The sequence below is a fragment of the Hypomesus nipponensis genome, chromosome 28, assembly GCF_054491055.1.
Source record: "Hypomesus nipponensis isolate SF chromosome 28, ASM5449105v1, whole genome shotgun sequence".
Classification (NCBI taxonomy): Eukaryota; Metazoa; Chordata; class Actinopteri; order Osmeriformes; family Osmeridae; genus Hypomesus; species Hypomesus nipponensis.
In genome coordinates this window covers 12,220,079-12,241,727 of record NC_140388.1, presented here as the reverse complement: position 1 = coordinate 12,241,727, position 21,649 = coordinate 12,220,079, and the positions used below count along the sequence as shown (strand labels likewise).

Below are 21,649 nucleotides of genomic sequence, written 5' to 3'. Positions count from 1 at the left end.
TCTAAGGTTTGGGGTAGTTTTTCCTGACTGCCTCTGTGACAAGGGAAACACAACTTGTTTTGATTGTTTATGATTTATTGAACTGTTCTCAACCTGTTTCCATTCACAGTAAATGTTTTCATAGTGATTGCATACTGACAGACAAAAACATAAGTTATTGTGGAAATTAAAAATACTCTCCAGAAACATCTTAGACAGCTCATGTCAATGCATTGGAGAGAACATTTATTTAACATATTGTCTTGACCAGAACAGTCACAAATAAATACTTCAGTACATCAGAATCAATAATAACACATAAGTAAATGAACATCAAATGTATTCAATAAAGTATATGAGGTGACCTATACAAGTGCCATTCGCAAATATTTTTATTTAGCTTTTATTGAGGTAATGACGTCACAATGTTATCATAGCTAGCAATGCTTCCTTGTTCAGGGACACTAACAGTTTCAAGTTTTCTATGCATTCCAGGGTAAGGCCTTGGGTGTTGTCCTCCAAACCCAGGGTTAGGTCATTCAGGGTGGGGCTACCCGGTAACGGGGTGTGTTCTGTAACTGACTGAGTGACACCCACTGATGAAGTGTGATCCTCGTATACCGAAGCTTGATCATTATCAACAGAGGTATGATCACGTTCATCCATGCAATGTCCCTGATTGCTCTCCTCTCCAGGATCACATGTCCTGTCTTCAGTGTCTGATTGGTCCATGCGTTCAGAAAGATCTTGTTCCTTCTCCAGAAGCTCATTGGCCAGCCTCACTGCACAGAGAGCCGTCAAGGAAGGAGGGTACTTATTAAAGGCATAGTCCGCCAAACTCAGCTCACACACCCTGCGAGCCAGGCTGCAGCACCTGCCTGCACCTGACTGTAACTGCCCTCCCTCCTCCCCTCCGTCCACAGGCAGCCTGGTGTCCTCCACGTCCCCGCCCACTTCCTGTCCGGCCAAGCTATGATTGGTGTAGTGGTCCAGGAAGAAGGCCAAAGTGGGCGCGGCTAGACGGAAATTGAGGCGGAGCAGAATGAGGCACTCCAGGTTGCAGAGCTGCTCTCGGGAGAAGGCATGGCAACACAGGGAGAGCAGCTGGCTGATTCTTGGGGAGAAGACCTCCACCTGAATGACAGAGCAAAACAAAGAGTTCACTCACAGATGCTAACGGTACTACTAGCCATGTAGCGCTCTAAGCAGGATTCACAGAACAATGCTGACCTTGTAAAGTCATGTTTTAACGATGGAAATGTACTGAGGCCTTGATTGTCCAAATGCATCTGACACACTTGAGCAATTGAACTGTGTCTACAAGCGCATACTTATACCACCTATCTATGTATCTATCAAATGCACACAGCATGGGAAATTACAATTATTGTTTTTCATTAATACCAATCTGAAGAACACAAAAAAAAGAAAAATAAATGACTACCTACCATTCGTAACTTGGCGAACCAAAATTCATCATCAATTTGTTTTCTGATAAAACATTAACACATTTTTTGTCACATGACTTTAAGCCTATTGTGAAAAATCTTGCCCCACTAATCTGTCGATACAATCCCAGATGTCACTATTGAGAGGATGTGTCCTTCACAGAGTGAACTTTTTCTGCGCAAGTGAAAGTTCACGGAATTGAAAAGCCATGTTTCAATCAGCACTCGGTCCAACACACACAGGCACGAACGCACTCCAACTTTCTCTAAATAAAGTAAAACTGTCATGCTACGATGTGAGCGATACTACACAATCTTAACACGTGCCTGTTTACTTGCGAGTAAGAGTGTGGTGACGCCCAGTAGCTGAAAACAGTCCGCAGCCACAGGTGTCGAGGCTAGGAAGCGATCCATGATGTTCACTGCTAGACAGGAGCACTCGAATGACAAGCGGAAATGCCTGTGCACGGGAATGAGCCAACTGACCAGTTTACACCGAGCCTCGGCTGTCACCTGGGAGGAAATACAAAGAGCACGTTTTGTTTATCGGACACAAATTATTTCACAAATCTGTTAAGCCTAAACTCAGGTGATTGAGCCTCCTCACGAGGTCTATACCTACCCCAGCTACCGTTAGATTTCGTACCTGGGGTTGACGTTCCAAGCACTTGAAGGGATGAAATAGCTTCTCCTTGTCTTTTTGTATGTTGTAAACAATCTCTCCATAGTTGTGATACCAATTTGATAGCAGCCGATGAAGACTTCGTGATGTCTCCGGGCCCGGTTGACGCAAGCGTGTCTGAATAGGCGATGGACTCGCAAAGGGAAAATCCTCCTCAAAACCAGAATCACTGAGTTTGGTCATGATTTTCTGCTTTCGGTACCTCACGGCCCGAGGTTTCTGAACCGGTGTGCAGGTTTGTTTTTCCTGCACTACGCCTGATTCAGAGACGGTATTCGTGAGTCTTCGTCCGCAAATTACTCCTAAACATTCTCCAGTGTGCTTGAGTGTCACCATTTTCACTTATTGGACTGAGTCTGTCTAGTTGCCTATATAAAAAAAAATTGCCTACCCAAGTGATACCTTTGGTGTGGTTGTGTATTGACAACCCAGGGCTTGCATGTCATTGGACATCAACGCGATGACGTTTTATGCATCACCGATATTTTCCCGGGGTCTACCCCGCTCAAAGCTCCGCTTCTGAGGTTTACGCTATAAGTAAGGATACTGGCCGGGTATCCCAGATTTGTTAAGAAGCTCTTAACACTAAGAGCTTCATAGGAACGTTCTAAGAGCGTTCTACAGCACTCTTAGAACGTTCCTAAGAAGATTTCAGCGTTTAGAGCTTCTTAAAGAATCTGGGAAACCCGGCCAAATTGACAATGGAAACATGTCCAGCTGGTCTGGCCAACCAAAAATGTTGTAAGGTGCGACGTATTATTCATGGATTTGTGGTTCGTGGTTAGTGACTGATGTATGGAAGCCAATCAGTGACAAAATGTTTATAATTTTAAAAGGCATTGAATACTTAATATTGAAATGTAAACACCACCAAATTGTTGGTTTTGAATTCACCTCTTTAGAGTTGACATTAATTAATTTCAATGTAAAAAAAATAATAATTCTAGTTTCAGAAATTCAGGTTGCTAAATTGTTTTCAGTAAAAATCAGATAGGAATTTGAATTTAATTTAGTTCCATTTGAATATCTGAAGCTTGATTTTTTTTTTCTTTTTTGGGGGGATTTCAATGTTACTTTTCGAATTTGAGCAAACTGAATTTTTGAACCTCGAATTATTATTTTTTTTGCATTGAAATAAATTCTTATTTCAATTTTAAAGAGTATAATTAAAACCCATCAAATTCGGTGGTGTTTGCATTTCAATATTAAGTATTAAATGCCTTTGGAAATTCAAAACATGATGTCACTGATTTGCTTCCTTACTGATGCCTTGTGATTGTGCCTCACACCAGTTTCTCCACGGGGACAAAAAAGCATCTATCAAAATAATGCCAATTTACTCTAACGTTTGTAGTTTGATGAATGTGTTGGCATAGCTAGAGAGAATGCTTTTCAGGCAACTCTCTTGATTGTCATCAGTTTTGTGTCGTCCAAAGAACACGTTTGGCTCCGCCCCCAAAACGCAGGCGTGCGCAACTCGCAACAGAAGCAAGAGGACACAGGAGAGTTGTTGAGATTAAATGAAAGTCCTTGTGGACGTTAATATGCTGCCCATACATAGACAAAAGGTATTTTATGTATACGGCAGCGTTTACACGCAATGAATCTTGTATTTTGTGTTGTAGCAACATTTTAAGGTTTTGTTAGCGAGTCCGTATTATGCAGCCCACAAAACACAACAGCTAGCTAGCTAACTAGCTATCTTTCGGTTTCCTTTCACTAGAAACCTGGCTGTGGGGGTTGTTTTAAATCGAAAAATATCTCATGACTGTTTTACATTTGTAAGTTCACAGAACTAATACTAGCTTCATTTCTTTCTGCCACTCAGCTTGAGATCCAAGCTATGTTAGCAAACTAGCTACGTCATGCCATCTTACATTAGCAAAGCAACCCGTGAAACATTATGCTATTGATAGCTAGCCTAGCTAGTTTTCTGTGACTTCTGCTAAATCTACCAGAATGGTAATGCATAATTTAAGGAAGCAGCTAGCAAGCTAGCTAGCTGTCTTCACCTAACTAGCTGTCTGTGGTGACCATAGTTAGCTAGCTAGCCAGATACGCTACAAATTCACCTCGAGGCGCTAGCCGGCTGACACAAATTAAAATAGATACTAGCGAACTTTTGTTTGCTAGTCTTAAAACTCGGAAGTATTTTCTCAGTGTATCTTTTGCGCTCTTCATAACCAATGCAGTACCATTTATTGGCTAATTACTACTGTACAACAGCAAACATTTTAACAAACGGTAACGGCACCCCTTTCTCTCACTCAACGTTGTCATTACTCGCAAAGTGATGACTCTCATGGCTCTCTCTCTGATTCTCCAGGTCTGATTGAAGATTACCATGGAGGAGTCAGGTAGACAACGTTACCCCAAGCAGGGAGGACGGGAGAGGGGGCCTGTGGCTGAAGACGCGGACGCCTGGAGGAGCCAGGACGCGGGTCGGGTGTACAACCCTCAGAAAGAGCGGCCCTATGGAGGGTCTTACGGTGCGGGCTCCAAGAAAGGAGGACCGTTGAGCGGTTCCCCCGGAGGGTTCAAGGGCGGCCACAGCCCCTCGCAAAGAGAAGGGTTCAGGAGGTTCCCAGGTTCTGACAACCAGCCAGGAGGGACGAAGGAGAACTGGAGAGACCGTCCCCCACAGCAGCGCTGGAAAAGGGGCTACCAGGACGAGGACCAGGGGGAGACAGCCGCTGACATCTCAGGTGGGCGTCGAACCAAAGTTGAGAATGTGGTTCAGAAGCTTTCTGGCCAGCTCCCTGGCGCTAGGTCCACAGGTCATGAGAAGGGCAGCTTGGTTGTGAAACCCGGGCTGATGTAGGGGAGTCTGGGTAATGTAGTGAACCGGGTGCGTTTGTTGTCATGCTCCAGGGGGGAGGCAGAGGAACCGGGACCGGAGGCGCGGGCACGGGGAGAACGACAGGGGCCCGGTGATCGACGAGTCTGCCCTCTCAGGCAAAGAGCTCCAGGGGCTGAGACAGGCTGAGGAGCAGATCGGCAAAGACGAGATCTTCCGTCTCAACAAGGTTGGTGCTCTTCAGAAGTTTTTGAAAAAAAAAAAAAAAATCTTAACTTGCACCGGTTGTTTACCGGTCAGAGAGTCTGCAGTTGGGGGTTCCTTGCTATGGCTTTTTCTCTCGTCTTTATCCAACGATTTGTTTGTTCCCTCTCTCCACGATGGGGTCAGAGGTCACGCAGCTGCCCCAACGCCCTGTACTCCTGCTCCCTGTGTGACGTGCTGCTGGATTCCGTCTCTGCCGCCCACAGACACATCAGAGACAAGTGGCACAAGAGGCGAGCTCGGGTGAGAGACTCAGACCAAACGATGAATGGTTACCGGGGGGGACTGTTGCTCAGGAAGTAGAGCAGGTCGTCCGCTAACAGCAGGGTTGGGGGCGCTTCAATCCCGGAGAACATCTAACCTTTTGAATGCGTTGTGATCGACCAACTTGTATATGATCTGACGCTGATGCCTGTGTGTGTCCGTGTGCCCAGGAGAGGAAGGAGGAGGCCATGCTGACGGAGATCCTGCCTCCCGGGCCGGACCAGGTGAGCGCCCTCGGCCGCGCCCTGCAGGGCGTGGTGACAGAGTTGGGGATGAGCGACGTGGACGTGGAGAGGAGACGGCTGATTCTGGCTGCCATGCAGGCTGTCCTCCTGTCTGTCCTGCCTGGTGAGACCCTGCAGCCCACAGGCCTCACGACCACCAAGCCCTGCCCTGTTCATGAACTCCTCCAGGTTGTGGGGTGGTGGTTTGATTTGTCTCAATTTAAATGTACTTGCTTCAGTTTGGGGGTGTTTTTGTTGTGAGTTGTCAACGTTCAGCGTACTCTCAAATCAAACATTCTGATGGTCTCTTAAAATCAAATTTAATTTGTGTAGCGCTTTTTCAAGCAGAGTCATAGAGTGCTTCACCTATGCCCATAGAACTGCTTCTGAACCAACACATAACTCTGTTTTTAGATGTTAGTTTGTGGGGGTTGGTGCTTAAAGAGCATGTGTGTAGATTCAAGTTCTGTAAAGTTTTTTTCTGTATGATGTATTCAATCCTGTGTTGTTTTGGTGTTCTTCCAGGAATCAATCTTAGGCTGTATGGATCCTCTTGCACTAAGTTTGGGTTCAAGGATTCAGACATCAACATTGATATTCAGTTTCCCTCTCATGTGAGTAGTCATGTGTGTATAAAATTGACAAGTCACCCTGTGAATTTTTCATCTGGGGTGGCAAACCTGAATGTGAGTGTTATAAAAATGTACAATGTTGACTGTGTTTCCAGATGCATCAGCCAGAAGTCCTGTTGCTGGTTCATGAAAGTCTCTCCAAGAGTGGTGAGTGATGAAAAGTGTCGACTGAGTGAATCGAGTGTAAACAGAGCCTTTGCTGCTGTATTTAGTTACTGTGTGTTTCCAGATCTCTATGTGGAGATGGAGGCTGATTTCCATGCCAGGGTGCCCGTGGTTATCTGCAAAGACAAGGAGAGGTGAGTTTCAGTTGTGGAAGTGAAACTCAGCTTTTCTAATGTCCCATGTTCCACTTGTACAATGTTGTAACTGGAGTGCCTAGTAAACAGCAGTGTACACCATTGGGTCAGACTGCAGGTGATGTGTCCACAGACCATAATAGTTTTTCCTCCGTAGTGGCCTGGTCTGCAGGGTGAGCGCTGGAAATGACAACGCGTACCAGACCACCTGCTACCTAGCGGCCCTGGCCAGCCAGGAGCCCCTCCTCCTCCCTCTGGTCCTGGGCCTCAGACACTGGGCTTGGGTGAGTTACCCCCTCCCCTCCTCCCCCAGGACCCTCCCCTCCTCCCCCAGGACCCTCCCCTCCTCCCCCAGGACCCTCCCCTCCTCCCCCAGGACCCTCCCCTCCTCCCCCAGGACCAACCCCACTATCCCCAGGATCCCCCACATCATCCCCCCCAACCACCCCCCCACCCCTGCCCTACACCCCCCACCCCTGCCCTACACCCCCCACCCCTGCCCTACACCCCCCCACCCCTGCCCTACACCCCCCACCCCTGCCCTACACCCCCCACCCCTGCCCTACACCCCAACCAGCAGTCAGTTCAGCAGCTCAGCCACACATCCCCTTAATATGTGTGTTCAGAGCCAACACCCTCCACCCCACCTGCCTCACTCTCCACCCCACCTGCCTCACTCTCCACCCCACCTGCCTCACTCTCCACTCCACCTGCCTCACCCTCCACCCCACCTGCCTCACCCTCCACCCCACCTACCTTACTCTCCACCCCACCTGCCTCACTCTCCACTCCACCTGCCTCACCCTCCACCCCACCTGCCTCACCCTCCACCCCACCTGCCTCACCCTCCACCCCACCTACCTTACTCTCCACCTGCCTCACCTTCCCCCTGCTGTGTTGTCAGATTTGTCACGTGGACCGAGCGGAGGAGGGGGGCCTGCCGTCGTACGTCCTGGCCCTCATGGTCATCTACTTCCTGCAGCAGCGCAAGGAACACATCCTGCCCAGCTACCTGGGCCACGAGGTAGGAGGGAGGGAGTGCTGCTGCTGTCTGAATGTTATTCTGGTGCTTGTTTGTATTGTTGGGTCTGGGATGTTAATGAGCTGAACTCGTACAACTCTAATTTAATTAGTCTTGACTTGAGGTCATGCTCTCCATACAGTATTTGTGATGCAGGAACGACTGCTATGTCGATTAATACCGGCAAGCAGAAAATACCAGAACAAATACTTAGCAGTTGAACATGATTTTTTTCATGGCACTTTTTCTTCATGTTTTTTTGTTACATCTCGTGTTCTCGCTCTTTCCCTCCAGATCAAGGAGTTTTCCGTGAGCAGGCTGTCAGACTTCAGCCTCACCCACCTGGAAGACGGTTTTGTGCACTGGGGCTACCGCTCTGCAAAGGATTCCTCCACACCTGCAGACAGCTTCTACAGGAAGGGCAAGGTGACCACGCCCACATCTCCTCCTGAGGAACTAACAATCCCATGTGAAGAAATCGGAAACAAAAATGGAGCTGGAGTTGTCTGATGTGCAGTTGATCTTTTGTGTTGCGACTGATGTTGTTCTGTATCCTGGACTGTGGTGGTGTTTTGATGTTTAACCTGTGTGTATCTGTGTGTGTCTGTGTCTGTGTGTGTGCGTGTGTCTGTGTGTGTGTTGGGAGCAGGCCCCTCTTGTTTTCCCGGGCCCCCGCTCCTCTCCGGAGGCGGGGCTTCTGTGGGTGGAGATGCTGCGATTCTATTCGCTGGAGTTCAACTTCTCCGACAGTGTCATCAGCGTCAGAACCCGTGCCGTCCTATCACGCGAGGCCAAAGACTGGCCGAAGAAACGCATCGCTGTTGAAGGTTAGAATCTCCATGGACTAGTTGGCGTTGTTGAACGTATTGGTTGGTCACAACTAATATTTCTGCACTTGATAAGGGAGTTTTACATGACCTTATTGTATTCCCTAGACCCATTTGCTGTGAAGAGAAACGTGGCTCGCACCTTGAATAGCCAGCAGATGTTTGAGTACATCCTCCACTGCCTCAAAACCACCTACAAGTACTTTGCTCTCCCACTCACCACGTCCCCTGCCAATCACAAGCTAGGAGTGCCGAAACCATCCAATCACAAGCCAGAGAAAGGTTCCGGTTCTCGTCTGGAGGTGGGTCTGGGACCCCTGAGTGATGAGCAGGGCCTCCCCTCCAGCCTGGACTCTCTCAGCCTGGCTGAGTCAGCCAGGGGCCACAAAGGAGAGTCTGGATCTCAGGATTCAAACTGTGTCGTGGAAGAAGAAGAAGAAGTTGGAGAGGGGTACAGTGAATCTGATAAAGACAAGGAGAGAGAGAGTGCAGATCTGGGGAATAGTAGCCTCTCTGAGGAGGAGGAGGAGGAGGAAGAGGAGGTTTACGGTCGAGAGCACCTGAACAGTTTCACCACAGAAGACGAGGAACTCTTCCAGTTAGACGAGGTGTCGGGGGACGAGCCTCTGTCCGATGAGGAGGGGCCGTGCCAGGAGCAGGACGGGGAGGAGGCGGCGGAACAACAGAGAGAAACATCCGTAAAGATAACGGAAGCACTCAACAAACTGTGTTACGAATTCAACAAACAAGCGTTCACACGGGGCAAGGTAAACAACTAGAATTCGCTTTTCAATCGCCGCAATTGCAACCTTTGTAATGTCGGTTGACACGGTTAATACACGGTTAATCATGAGCCTTCCTTCCTCCAGTCCCACACGGTGGTGTGCAGCCTGTGCAAGCGGGACGGACACCTGAAAAAAGACTGTCCTGAAGACTTCAAGAAGGTGACGCTGGACCCTCTGCCTCCCATGATCCCCCGCTTCCTGGAGACCCTCAGCCTGGTCTGCGAGCAGTGTTACCGTGAGTAGAGATGAGGAGGACGTCTGCATTTACATTTAGTCATTTAGCAGACGCACTTATCCAGAGCGACTTACAGCAAGTACAGGGACATTCTCCCCGAGGCAAGTAGGGTGAAGTGCTTTGCCCAAGGACACAATGTCAAATGTGCGGCCGTGAATCGAACCTTCTGATTAATAGCCCGATTGCCTAACCGTTCAGCCATCTGACTCCCATCTAACATATTTTGTTTTTACAACCAAGCAAATGTCATGTCGTTTGTCAAACGAGGAAGTCATCCTTCATTGATTAACGATTTCCCAAACTCAAGCTAACAATGTTGAATAATGTATACGTCTAAACTGAATTCGATCAAATAAATCGGCAGTGAACCCATGAAGTCCTATTGGTTAGGCTGTAAGTAGGAGGGTGTTTAAAGTAGTGCAGCTGAGCCAGCTTGGTCCTTGCAGGAGACTTCGCCCCTGATGAGCTGGAGCTGGGAGTCAGAGAGCACATCCTGAAGGATGTGGAGCGCTTCGTACGCTGCCAGTTTGCAGGTGAGACTTCAGGCTGTCATCTCCACTAACTAAAGTGTGTGTATATATATATATATGTATATATATATATATTGATATATATATATATAGATATATATTGAGATATATATATATATATATTGAGATATATATATATATTGAGATATATATATATATATATATTGATATACTTTATATTTATATATTTGTAAAATATTTAAAACAATATATATATTTATTTGTTTTTACAAATTACTCCAGTGTATAACTGTTGCTACTGTAGAGCTATCCAGTGCTTCAGGATGTCACTGACAAACAGGTGAAACAAATGGCCTTTTTGATGAAAAAAAATAAATAATCTTTGTTTAATCTGTGCTTTTGGTGAAAGGTGCAAAACTTTGCCTGTTTGGTTCTTCGAAGAACGGATTTGGCTTCAAGCAGAGTGACTTGGACATCTGCATGGTGTTAAAGGGACAAGAGACTGCTGATGTAATTATACAAACCTTTATTTCATTTGACATGTGTATCATTCCACCCAACCATTCACAATATTGAAAATATATGTTGGTTTTCAAATCACACTTGGCACAAAGAAATTAACAAATATATATTGTAAACACCTTGTAAACAAAACTGAAATAGAGTATGTAAGTAGATATGAATCGACTTAATATTAATTGCCTTTTATGAATAACTTGTAACAGCTGGGCCAAGATTGCAAAAATCACCTTTTTTCCATGTGAGAGTGTCAGTGTGTAGGGGATGATGTGGACATGGTACAGTGTGTTGTGTAGGGGATGATGTGGACATGGTACAGTGTGTTGTGTAGGGGATGATGTGGACATGGTACAGTGTGTTGTGTAGGGGATGATGTGGACATGGTACAGTGTGTTGTGTAGGGGATGATGTGGACATGGTACAGTGTGTTGTGTAGGGGATGATGTGGACATGGTACAGTGTGTTGTGTAGGGGATGATGTGGACATGGTACAGTGTGTTGTGTAGGGGATGATGTGGACATGGTACAGTGTGTTGTGTAGGGGATGATGTGGACATGGTACAGTGTGTTGTGTAGGGGATGATGTGGACATGGTACAGTGTGTTGTGTAGGGGATGATGTGGACATGGTACAGTGTGTTGTGTAGGGGATGATGTGGACATGGTACAGTGTGTTGTGTAGGGGATGATGTGGACATGGTACAGTGTGTTGTGTAGGGGATGATGTGGACATGGTACAGTGTGTTGTGTAGGGGATGATGTGGACATGGTACAGTGTGTTGTGTAGGGGATGATGTGGACATGGTACAGTGTGTTGTGTAGGGGATGATGTGGACATGGTACAGTGTGTTGTGTAGGGGATGATGTGGACATGGTACAGTGTGTTGTGTAGGGGATGATGTGGACATGGTACAGTGTGTTGTGTAGGGGATGATGTGGACATGGTACAGTGTGTTGTGTAGGGGATGATGTGGACATGGTACAGTGTGTTGTGTAGGGGATGATGTGGACATGGTACAGTGTGTTGTGTAGGGGATGATGTGGACATGGTACAGTGTGTTGTGTAGGGGATGATGTGGACATGGTACAGTGTGTTGTGTAGGGGATGATGTGGACATGGTACAGTGTGTTGTGTAGGGGATGATGTGGACATGGTACAGTGTGTTGTGTAGGGGATGATGTGGACATGGTACAGTGTGTTGTGTAGGGGATGATGTGGACATGGTACAGTGTGTTGTGTAGGGGATGATGTGGACATGGTACAGTGTGTTGTGTAGGGGATGATGTGGACATGGTACAGTGTGTTGTGTAGGGGATGATGTGGACATGGTACAGTGTGTTGTGTAGGGGATGATGTGGACATGGTACAGTGTGTTGTGTAGGGGATGATGTGGACATGGTACAGTGTGTTGTGTAGGGGATGATGTGGACATGGTACAGTGTGTTGTGTAGGGGATGATGTGGACATGGTACAGTGTGTTGTGTAGGGGATGATGTGGACATGGTACAGTGTGTTGTGTAGGGGATGATGTGGACATGGTACAGTGTGTTGTGTAGGGGATGATGTGGACATGGTACAGTGTGTTGTGTAGGGGATGATGTGGACATGGTACAGTGTGTTGTGTAGGGGATGATGTGGACATGGTACAGTGTGTTGTGTAGGGGATGATGTGGACATGGTACAGTGTGTTGTGTAGGGGATGATGTGGACATGGTACAGTGTGTTGTGTAGGGGATGATGTGGACATGGTACAGTGTGTTGTGTAGGGGATGATGTGGACATGGTACAGTGTGTTGTGTAGGGGATGATGTGGACATGGTACAGTGTGTTGTGTAGGGGATGATGTGGACATGGTACAGTGTGTTGTGTAGGGGATGATGTGGACATGGTACAGTGTGTTGTGTAGGGGATGATGTGGACATGGTACAGTGTGTTGTGTAGGGGATGATGTGGACATGGTACAGTGTGTTGTGTAGGGGATGATGTGGACATGGTACAGTGTGTTGTGTAGGGGATGATGTGGACATGGTACAGTGTGTTGTGTAGGGGATGATGTGGACATGGTACAGTGTGTTGTGTAGGGGATGATGTGGACATGGTACAGTGTGTTGTGTAGGGGATGATGTGGACATGGTACAGTGTGTTGTGTAGGGGATGATGTGGACATGGTACAGTGTGTTGTGTAGGGGATGATGTGGACATGGTACAGTGTGTTGTGTAGGGGATGATGTGGACATGGTACAGTGTGTTGTGTAGGGGATGATGTGGACATGGTACAGTGTGTTGTGTAGGGGATGATGTGGACATGGTACAGTGTGTTGTGTAGGGGATGATGTGGACATGGTACAGTGTGTTGTGTAGGGGATGATGTGGACATGGTACAGTGTGTTGTGTAGGGGATGATGTGGACATGGTACAGTGTGTTGTGTAGGGGATGATGTGGACATGGTACAGTGTGTTGTGTAGGGGATGATGTGGACATGGTACAGTGTGTTGTGTAGGGGATGATGTGGACATGGTACAGTGTGTTGTGTAGGGGATGATGTGGACATGGTACAGTGTGTTGTGTAGGGGATGATGTGGACATGGTACAGTGTGTTGTGTAGGGGATGATGTGGACATGGAAGGTGTGTTGTGTAGGGGATGATGTGGACATGGTACAGTGTGTTGTGTAGGGGATGATGTGGACATGGTACAGTGTGTTGTGTAGGGGATGATGTGGACATGGTACAGTGTGTTGTGTAGGGGATGATGTGGACATGGTACAGTGTGTTGTGTAGGGGATGATGTGGACATGGTACAGTGTGTTGTGTAGGGGATGATGTGGACATGGTACAGTGTGTTGTGTAGGGGATGATGTGGACATGGTACAGTGTGTTGTGTAGGGGATGATGTGGACATGGTACAGTGTGTTGTGTAGGGGATGATGTGGACATGGTACAGTGTGTTGTGTAGGGGATGATGTGGACATGGTACAGTGTGTTGTGTAGGGGATGATGTGGACATGGAAGGTGTGTTGTGTAGGGGATGATGTGGACATGGTACAGTGTGTTGTGTAGGGGATGATGTGGACATGGTACAGTGTGTTGTGTAGGGGATGATGTGGACATGGTACAGTGTGTTGTGTAGGGGATGATGTGGACATGGTACAGTGTGTTGTGTAGGGGATGATGTGGACATGGTACAGTGTGTTGTGTAGGGGATGATGTGGACATGGTACAGTGTGTTGTGTAGGGGATGATGTGGACATGGTACAGTGTGTTGTGTAGGGGATGATGTGGACATGGTACAGTGTGTTGTGTAGGGGATGATGTGGACATGGTACAGTGTGTTGTGTAGGGGATGATGTGGACATGGTACAGTGTGTTGTGTAGGGGATGATGTGGACATGGTACAGTGTGTTGTGTAGGGGATGATGTGGACATGGTACAGTGTGTTGTGTAGGGGATGATGTGGACATGGTACAGTGTGTTGTGTAGGGGATGATGTGGACATGGTACAGTGTGTTGTGTAGGGGATGATGTGGACATGGTACAGTGTGTTGTGTAGGGGATGATGTGGACATGGTATGTGTGTTGTGTAGGGGATGATGTGGACATGGTACAGTGTGTTGTGTAGGGGATGATGTGGACATGGTATGTGTGTTGTGTAGGGGATGATGTGGACATGGTATGTGTGTTGTGTAGGGGATGATGTGGACATGGTATGTGTATTGTGTAGGGGATGATGTGGACATGGTATGTGTGTTGTGTAGGGGATGATGTGGACATGGTACAGTGTGTTGTGTAGGGGATGATGTGGACATGGAAGGTGTGTTGTGTAGGGGATGATGTGGACATGGTATGTGTATTGTGTAGGGGATGATGTGGACATGGTATGTGTGTTGTGTAGGGGATGATGTGGACATGGTACAGTGTGTTGTGTAGGGGATGATGTGGACATGGAAGGTGTGTTGTGTAGGGGATGATGTGGACATGGTACAGTGTGTTGTGTAGGGGATGATGTGGACATGGTACAGTGTGTTGTGTAGGGGATGATGTGGACATGGTACAGTGTGTTGTGTAGGGGATGATGTGGACATGGAAGGTGTGTTGTGTAGGGGATGATGTGGACATGGAAGGTGTGTTGTGTAGGGGATGATGTGGACATGGTACAGTGTGTTGTGTAGGGGATGATGTGGACATGGAAGGTGTGTTGTGTAGGGGATGATGTGGACATGGTACAGTGTGTTGTGTAGGGGATGATGTGGACATGGTACAGTGTGTTGTGTAGGGGATGATGTGGACATGGTACAGTGTGTTGTGTAGGGGATGATGTGGACATGGTACAGTGTGTTGTGTAGGGGATGATGTGGACATGGTATGTGTGTTGTGTAGGGGATGATGTGGACATGGTACAGTGTGTTGTGTAGGGGATGATGTGGACATGGTACAGTGTGTTGTGTAGGGGATGATGTGGACATGGTACAGTGTGTTGTGTAGGGGATGATGTGGACATGGTACAGTGTGTTGTGTAGGGGATGATGTGGACATGGTACAGTGTGTTGTGTAGGGGATGATGTGGACATGGTACAGTGTGTTGTGTAGGGGATGATGTGGACATGGTACAGTGTGTTGTGTAGGGGATGATGTGGACATGGTACAGTGTGTTGTGTAGGGGATGATGTGGACATGGTACAGTGTGTTGTGTAGGGGATGATGTGGACATGGTACAGTGTGTTGTGTAGGGGATGATGTGGACATGGTACAGTGTGTTGTGTAGGGGATGATGTGGACATGGTACAGTGTGTTGTGTAGGGGATGATGTGGACATGGTACAGTGTGTTGTGTAGGGGATGATGTGGACATGGTACAGTGTGTTGTGTAGGGGATGATGTGGACATGGTACAGTGTGTTGTGTAGGGGATGATGTGGACATGGTACAGTGTGTTGTGTAGGGGATGATGTGGACATGGTATGTGTGTTGTGTAGGGGATGATGTGGACATGGTATGTGTGTTGTGTAGGGGATGATGTGGACATGGAAGGTGTGTTGTGTAGGGGATGATGTGGACGTGGTATGTGTGTGTTGTGTAGGGGATGATGTGGACGTGGTATGTGTGTGTTGTGTAGGGGATGATGTGGACGTGGTATGTGTGTGTTGTGTAGGGGATGATGTGGACATGGTATGTGTGTGTTGTGTAGGGGATGATGTGGACATGGTATGTGTGTGTTGTGTAGGGGATGATGTGGACGTGGTATGTGTGTGTTGTGTAGGGGATGATGTGGACATGGTATGTTTGTGTTGTGTAGGGGATGATGTGGACATGGTATGTGTGTTCACGCTGGCATGTGATGTCCTTTCTCCTCAGAACCTGGACTGCATCAGTATTATCGAGAGTGTGGCCAGACTGCTGAGAAAACACCCAGGTACGCTCCTCACTACCCGCCGCCAAGCTGTTACTTAGGTGAAAGATGTACCTAATGGTCGTTTGAAAGCTTGTGCTAGATAAGAGAAACAGCGCCATCTAATGGCAATTCATGCTTCTGTGCATCAGCAGTTAATGAACTCGAACAGACTATTCGCGTGTCTCCCCCTACTGAAGGAATTTCTATATTTGTAGGCATTTCTGCTTTATGAATGCTAGTGACAGTATGAGAGAGACAGGAAATTCAGGGACAGAGAGAGGCAGAGAGAGGCAGAGAGGGGCAGAGAGGGGCAGAGAGGGGCAGAGAGGGGCAGAGAGGGGCAGAGAGGGACAGAGAGGGACAGAGAGGGACAGAGAGGGGCAGAGAGGGGCAGAGAGGGGCAGAGAGGGGCAGAGAGGGGCAGAGAGGGGCAGAGAGGGACAGAGAGGGACAGAGAGGGACAGAGAGGGGCAGAGAGGGGCAGAGAGGGGCAGAGAGGGGCAGAGAGGGGCAGAGAGGGGCAGCTAAGGACCTGGGCTGGAATCTAAGCCGGGCTGCTGCGGTAAGACATCAGCCTGTGTGGTTTGTGTTGTTTCTGGATGGGGAAGCCCCGCCTACTGAAACACTGTTTAACACTACTGCATTCAACCTAAGGAACACATGCATTCTGGTTTTGATAACGGGGGTGAATATTTTTGTCAATTAACACGAAAACATAATACATAGCCTAATGATCTATTTGCAAGCTGAGCTAGCCAAATGATTCCAGCCTTCATATCTCTTCAGCAGTCTCAATTAACACATCAAGATGAGAGAGCTGTCTGGTTTCATCCATCATTCTGTCTGCACCCCCAGATCTAAGAAACATCCTGCCCATCACCACAGCCAAAGTGCCCATTGTCAAGTTCTACCATGTGCGCACCAGTCTGGAGGGAGACATCAGCCTCTACAACACTCTGGTAAGGAGGAACATCAGCCTCTAGAACCCTCTGGTAAGGAGGAACATCAGCCTCTAGAACACTCTGGTAAGGAGGAACATCAGCCTCTAGAACACTCTGGTAAGGAGGAACAGGCTTGGCCGACTGGGAGGAAAAAAATTGGAAATGTAATTGTCTTTCTGTCCTGCTCACATCAGGCTTTACACAACACTAACCTGCTGGCGTGCTACGCCGCGATCGACCGCAGGGTCACCATCCTCTGCTACGTCATGAAGGTGTTTGCCAAGGTAACCCCCCCCCCCCCCCCCTCACACACACACACACTCGTAACACCTGCCTACACGACCAGGTCAACATCATCCTATCATTCCTCACTGTTACACGTTGTCCCTGTGCCCAGCACGGCGCCATCCTAACCCTCGTGTCCCCAAGGTTGTGACGTGTCTTTCCTCCCCTGCAGATGTGTGACATCGGGGATGCGTCGCGCGGCAGCCTGTCCTCCTACGCCTACACCCTCATGGTGCTGTTCTACCTGCAGCAGAGGAACCCACCGATCATCCCCGTGCTCCAAGAGGTCTCACACACACACACACACACACACCGCTGGCTCACACAGATACACCGCTCGCTCACACGCACACACATGGCTTCATTGACCTTGACCTCACCTAGTTCTGGGTTCATCCTAGAGTGAGCGTTACCGATGAGACGTCCAAGAGCGTTGATGTAGGAAGGAATAACAGATGGTGATCTTTTCCTGGATAGATTTACGATGGGGATGTGAAGCCAGAGGTGCTGGTCGATGGCTGGAACGTGTACTTTTATGATGACATGGAGGCTCTGGTAAGTTGTGTGTGTGTGTTGAGCATGTTGGTGTTTAAGTGTGTGATTATTCCACCTGATTCCAACTGCTTGTTTCTGCTTAATGAACACATTGTATTTGTGTGTCTCTCTAGCCCAGTCGCTGGCCGCAGTACCAGAAGAATACTGAATCAGTGGGGGCGCTGTGGCTGGGCTTGCTGCAGTTCTACACAGAGGTGTTTGACTTCAGAGAGCACGTCATCTGCATCCGCCAGCACGCTCCCCTCACCACCTTCAACAAGCAGTGGACCTCCAAGTACATTGTCATCGAGGGTGAGTCCAGACCAGAGAGGGCTGTGGAGGAGAGGAGTTCTCCCCCTCAAACTGTCATTTGTTTTGACGGTTTGGTGTCTCGTCCGAATGAGTTTGCAGTGAGGCAGTTGTTTCCCCCGTGTCAAAATGTTGTCGTCTTGTTTCCCCAGACCCGTTTGATCTGAACCATAACCTGGGAGCTGGCCTGTCCAGAAGAAGTGGGTTTCTTTCTGTGAATATATCCTGTCTGGACCTTTTAGACCTTCTGTTCTTCCAACCAGGTCTTTCTTCTTCATCACAGTGACTAACTTCATCATGAAGGCCTTCATCAACGGCAGAAGGGTGTTCGGCGTGCCTGTCAAAAGCTATCCTCCAGAGTACCCCAGCCAAATGGTTTGTGTTCACAAATGTTCACGTTTGAAAAAACGCACATATGCATAATTGAGAACTGGCAAATACAACTGTTATATCCAGTAAAATGTGTTTTCCCTCACGAGCGCTGCGTGTCTCTCCCTCTCCAGGAGTATTTCTTTGATCCGGAGGTTCTTACGGAGGGAGAACTGGCGCCCAATGACCGCTGCTGCAGAATCTGTGGCAAGATCGGCCACTTCATGAAAGACTGCCCCATGCGCAAAAAGTACGCATCGCCAACACACTTCCTTTCTTTTCTTTTGTTTTCTCTGTTGATGCGTGTGTGTGTTACTGATGTGTGTGTGTGTTACTGATGTGTGTGTGTGTTACTGATGTGTGTGTGTGTAACTGATGTGTGTGTGTGTAACTGATGTGAGTGTGTGTAACTGATGTGTGTGTGTGTTACTGATGTGAGTGTGTGTTACTGATGTGTGTGTGTGTTACTGATGTGTGTGTGTGTTACTGATGTGTGTGTGTGTGTGTAACTGATGTGTGTGTGTGTAACTGATGTGAGTGTGTGTTACTGATGTGTGTGTGTGTTACTGATGTGTGTGTGTGTGTGTGTTACTGATGTGTGTGTGTGTTACTGATGTGTGTGTGTGTTACTGATGTGTGTGTGTGTGTGTGTTACTGATGTGTGTGTGTGTGTGTGTTACTGATGTGTGTGTGTGTGTTACTGATGTGTGTGTGTGTGTGTTACTGATGTGTGTGTGTGTGTGTTACTGATGTGTGTGTGTGTGTGTTACTGATGTGTGTGTGTGTGTTACTGATGTGTGTGTGTGTGTTACTGATGTGTGTGTGTGTAACTGATGTGAGTGTGTGTTACTGATGTGTGTGTGTGTTACTGATGTGTGTGTGTGTGTGTTACTGATGTGTGTGTGTGTGTGTTACTGATGTGTGTGTGTGTGTGTTACTGATGTGTGTGTGTGTGTGTTACTGATGTGTGTGTGTGTGTGTTACTGATGTGTGTGTGTTACTGATGTGTGTGTGTGTGTGTGTTACTGATGTGTGTGTGTGTGTTACTGATGCATGGGTGTTACTGATGCGTGTGTGTGTGACAGGTCCAAGCAGAGGCGGGACCAGGAGGACAGGAACAGGGTGGAGGGACGCAGAGACTGGGCAGAGCCGGCCGACGGGGGCCGGGAGGGGACGCCTTGGAAGGGCGAGCGCTGGAGGAGGTCGGAGGAGAAGCGGTGCTGCTTCCTGTGTGGCTCTCAAGCGCACATGAAGAAGGACTGTCCTCAGTACAGAGGGCCCCCTATAGGTAGGAGGTACTGTCTGCACTCCTAAACCTGTTTTTAAACCAGGCTTTCTACTGTCAATTCCTGCAATTTTTGGGGGGTGTTCTTTTGTGGTATTAATGGAATTTCCCCTTAATTCAGTTGTGTGGAATGACTGTCATGGGTGCACTGATAATACTGTTGTTCAAATGTTTTTTACAGCGAGTGCCAAAGAGAGAGACATACAGGTATCTGACACACACACACTCCACCACCATGTGACACAAACACACACTAATTCCCAGAGAGATTCTCATCCTCGTTTCCTTGTCTAGGACGCGCATCCCCACAACGAGAAAAGTAAAACGAGGCAGAAAAATGTCCACAGTCCACAGACAGGTGTGTTCACCTTTCAGGCTTGGTGTAATGTTTACGTCTGAGCGTGTGTGGGTGTGTATGTGTGAGGGTGGTGTGTTAATCTTGTGTGTTTGAACGTTTTAGGAAGTCTATCCAGCAGACACCAGGGACGGGCCTGTCAGGGGCGGAGCCTGGAGGACTGAAGACTACCAGATGGAGGAAGAGAAGAAGAAAGGAGATGGAGAGGATAAGAAGAACGAGAGGCTCGAGAGCAGTGAACTCCAAGCCCCTCTTCTTCAGTGACCCCTGAACAAGGACTGCACCGTGGAAATTCACAGACCCCCCCCCCCCTCCCAAAAAAGAAAGAAAACCACCATTGGCCCAATGTGATCCAGAGGAGAAAAGGGCCTTTTTATATTTTAAACCCTTCACTCCTCAGAGGAGGAGTTTTTTTAAATAGATTGTTTTAACCGGCTGCATGCACGTCACTTCCTCGTTTACCTAAACAACACGGCTTTTACATTGTTTATTTTTTAAAGAGTGATTTTGTTTGATTTTGTTTCCTGTGCACTGATTGTTCACTGACTCCCTCCTCTCATGTAGCCTAGCAAGCAGTATGTGCCATAACTCTGGTGTGTGTCTGATAGTCACACAACGCAGGTACTTTAATTGGCTTTCCTCATGTACGTCTGCAGGGTTGTGTGATTTTAAATAGGGTGGAACTGCCTGAACAAAGGGGTCAAATTAACTAAAAAAAAATTTAAAAAACGATTTTATTTTTTACTTACGACGTACGAGTTTCCAAAGATGGTAGAAGTCCATTCCACTTTGCTGTAACCCGATTAAGGCTACTGTATATGCAATGATGTAAGAACTCTAACATGTAAAAGAGAGTAAGGTTGGGCTTCTCCATTTTCCGGAGCAGTTAATGCAGTCTTTAAGTTCACTGTCTTGGACTCTACCTGGCGTCGTGCCATCTCAAATTGGAAAATGTTGTTTATTTTACCCAACAAAGTTAATCATATTCCTGATGTGACAGCAAATTCTGTCAATCATGAAGTATTTATTAGATATGTTTTGTTATGTTTATTATTGGAATGTTAATTTGTTTTTGCCATTTTATTTTTTGCAAAATAACAACTCGATTTTATGGTATACTCCAGCTGACTGTCTTTTGTTATTGAATATATTAAATGATGGCAATTCTCTTTGAACTCGAGATGTTGATATAGAGATACACTGTGGCTCATTAAACTTGAGTTGGTCAATCCAAAGTTCAAGAGAAAATAAGAAACTGTACAACTATTGATTTTGTTTGGCCAGACACAGTAATTTGTGGCCATGGTGGATTTGGTTAGTCAGAAAAATAGCTGTAATGTAAGGCTCTGTGCCTGGCTGATTTGCTGCTAGTGTTCTGTCTGAAAGACCCTTCTTATTAAATAAAACGTATTTAGGTGAAAATTGTTTACTTTTTTCCCACGTCATTTCATGATTTGTGAGCCTTTAAGGGAGACTTTGCCTGTTCTTGTTATTTTTTGTATACAAAATTGAATAGCGATAAAGTTAGCATTTGCAAAGTAACTGAGTTGAATATAGATTAATTGTTCCCCTCCCAGTCCCGCTGTCAAAACGTGTTCAAGGTCTCTCAGAAATAACAAGATAACCGCTGTAGTTTGACATCGCCTATCTTCTTAAGAACATTTCGGTCGTTGTTTGTGGCGTCAGTGAACTGGAAACCTATTGGTGTAATTGCCTGT

General features: G+C 47.2%; 2 protein-coding genes across 3 annotated transcripts; one reads left to right on the top strand and one right to left on the bottom strand.

Moving 5' to 3' along the window:
• Positions 1-60: 60 nt before the first annotated feature.
• ccno (cyclin O) lies at positions 61-2,657 on the bottom strand. The gene is made up of 3 exons (XM_084694594.1): positions 2,074-2,657; positions 1,755-1,940; positions 61-1,113 (listed from the first exon to the last, which is right to left on the bottom strand). Exons 1-3 carry the CDS (start codon positions 2,443-2,445, stop codon positions 400-402), a joined length of 1,272 nt encoding a protein of 423 aa, XP_084550720.1. The 5' UTR covers positions 2,446-2,657; the 3' UTR covers positions 61-399.
• On the top strand, positions 2,312-21,353 carry tut7 (terminal uridylyl transferase 7). Of its 2 annotated transcripts, none has more exons than XM_084694593.1 (30): positions 2,312-2,344; positions 3,546-3,677; positions 4,436-4,814; positions 4,981-5,135; positions 5,297-5,413; positions 5,605-5,782; positions 6,184-6,272; positions 6,386-6,437; positions 6,520-6,589; positions 6,747-6,873; positions 7,494-7,613; positions 7,905-8,036; positions 8,260-8,437; positions 8,546-9,204; positions 9,307-9,457; positions 9,904-9,990; positions 10,358-10,458; positions 15,817-15,874; positions 16,709-16,812; positions 16,989-17,078; positions 17,252-17,365; positions 17,557-17,634; positions 17,748-17,925; positions 18,075-18,122; positions 18,206-18,297; positions 18,426-18,541; positions 19,377-19,586; positions 19,758-19,783; positions 19,871-19,934; positions 20,037-21,353. In XM_084694593.1, exons 3-29 carry the CDS (start codon positions 4,454-4,456, stop codon positions 19,897-19,899), a joined length of 3,720 nt encoding a protein of 1,239 aa, XP_084550719.1. In that variant the 5' UTR covers positions 2,312-2,344; positions 3,546-3,677; positions 4,436-4,453; the 3' UTR covers positions 19,900-19,934; positions 20,037-21,353. The 2 variants fall into 2 exon arrangements, with proteins under 2 accessions (XP_084550719.1, XP_084550718.1); XM_084694592.1 differs by having other exon boundaries at positions 2,315-2,344; positions 19,377-19,579.
• Positions 21,354-21,649: the final 296 nt, after the last annotated feature.

What these genes read in the sequence shown, in the direction of transcription:
- tut7 (XM_084694592.1), top strand. Translation starts at nt 4,454, where the DNA reads ATGGAGGAGTCAGGTAGACAACGTTACCCCAAGCAGGGAGGACGGGAG. An exon ending in AGGGACAAGAGACTGCTGAT is followed by an intron (nt 10,459 to 15,816) that starts GTAATTATACAA and finishes CTTTCTCCTCAG; the next exon opens with AACCTGGACTGCATCAGTAT. An exon ending in CCAAAGAGAGAGACATACAG is followed by an intron (nt 19,784 to 19,870) that starts GTATCTGACACA and finishes TTCCTTGTCTAG; the next exon opens with GACGCGCATCCCCACAACGA.
- ccno (XM_084694594.1), bottom strand. Translation starts at nt 2,445, where the DNA reads ATGGTGACACTCAAGCACACTGGAGAATGTTTAGGAGTAATTTGCGGA. An exon ending in GCTTGGAACGTCAACCCCAG is followed by an intron (nt 1,941 to 2,073) that starts GTACGAAATCTA and finishes ATTTCCTCCCAG; the next exon opens with GTGACAGCCGAGGCTCGGTG. An exon ending in TCTTACTCGCAAGTAAACAG is followed by an intron (nt 1,114 to 1,754) that starts GCACGTGTTAAG and finishes TCTGTCATTCAG; the next exon opens with GTGGAGGTCTTCTCCCCAAG.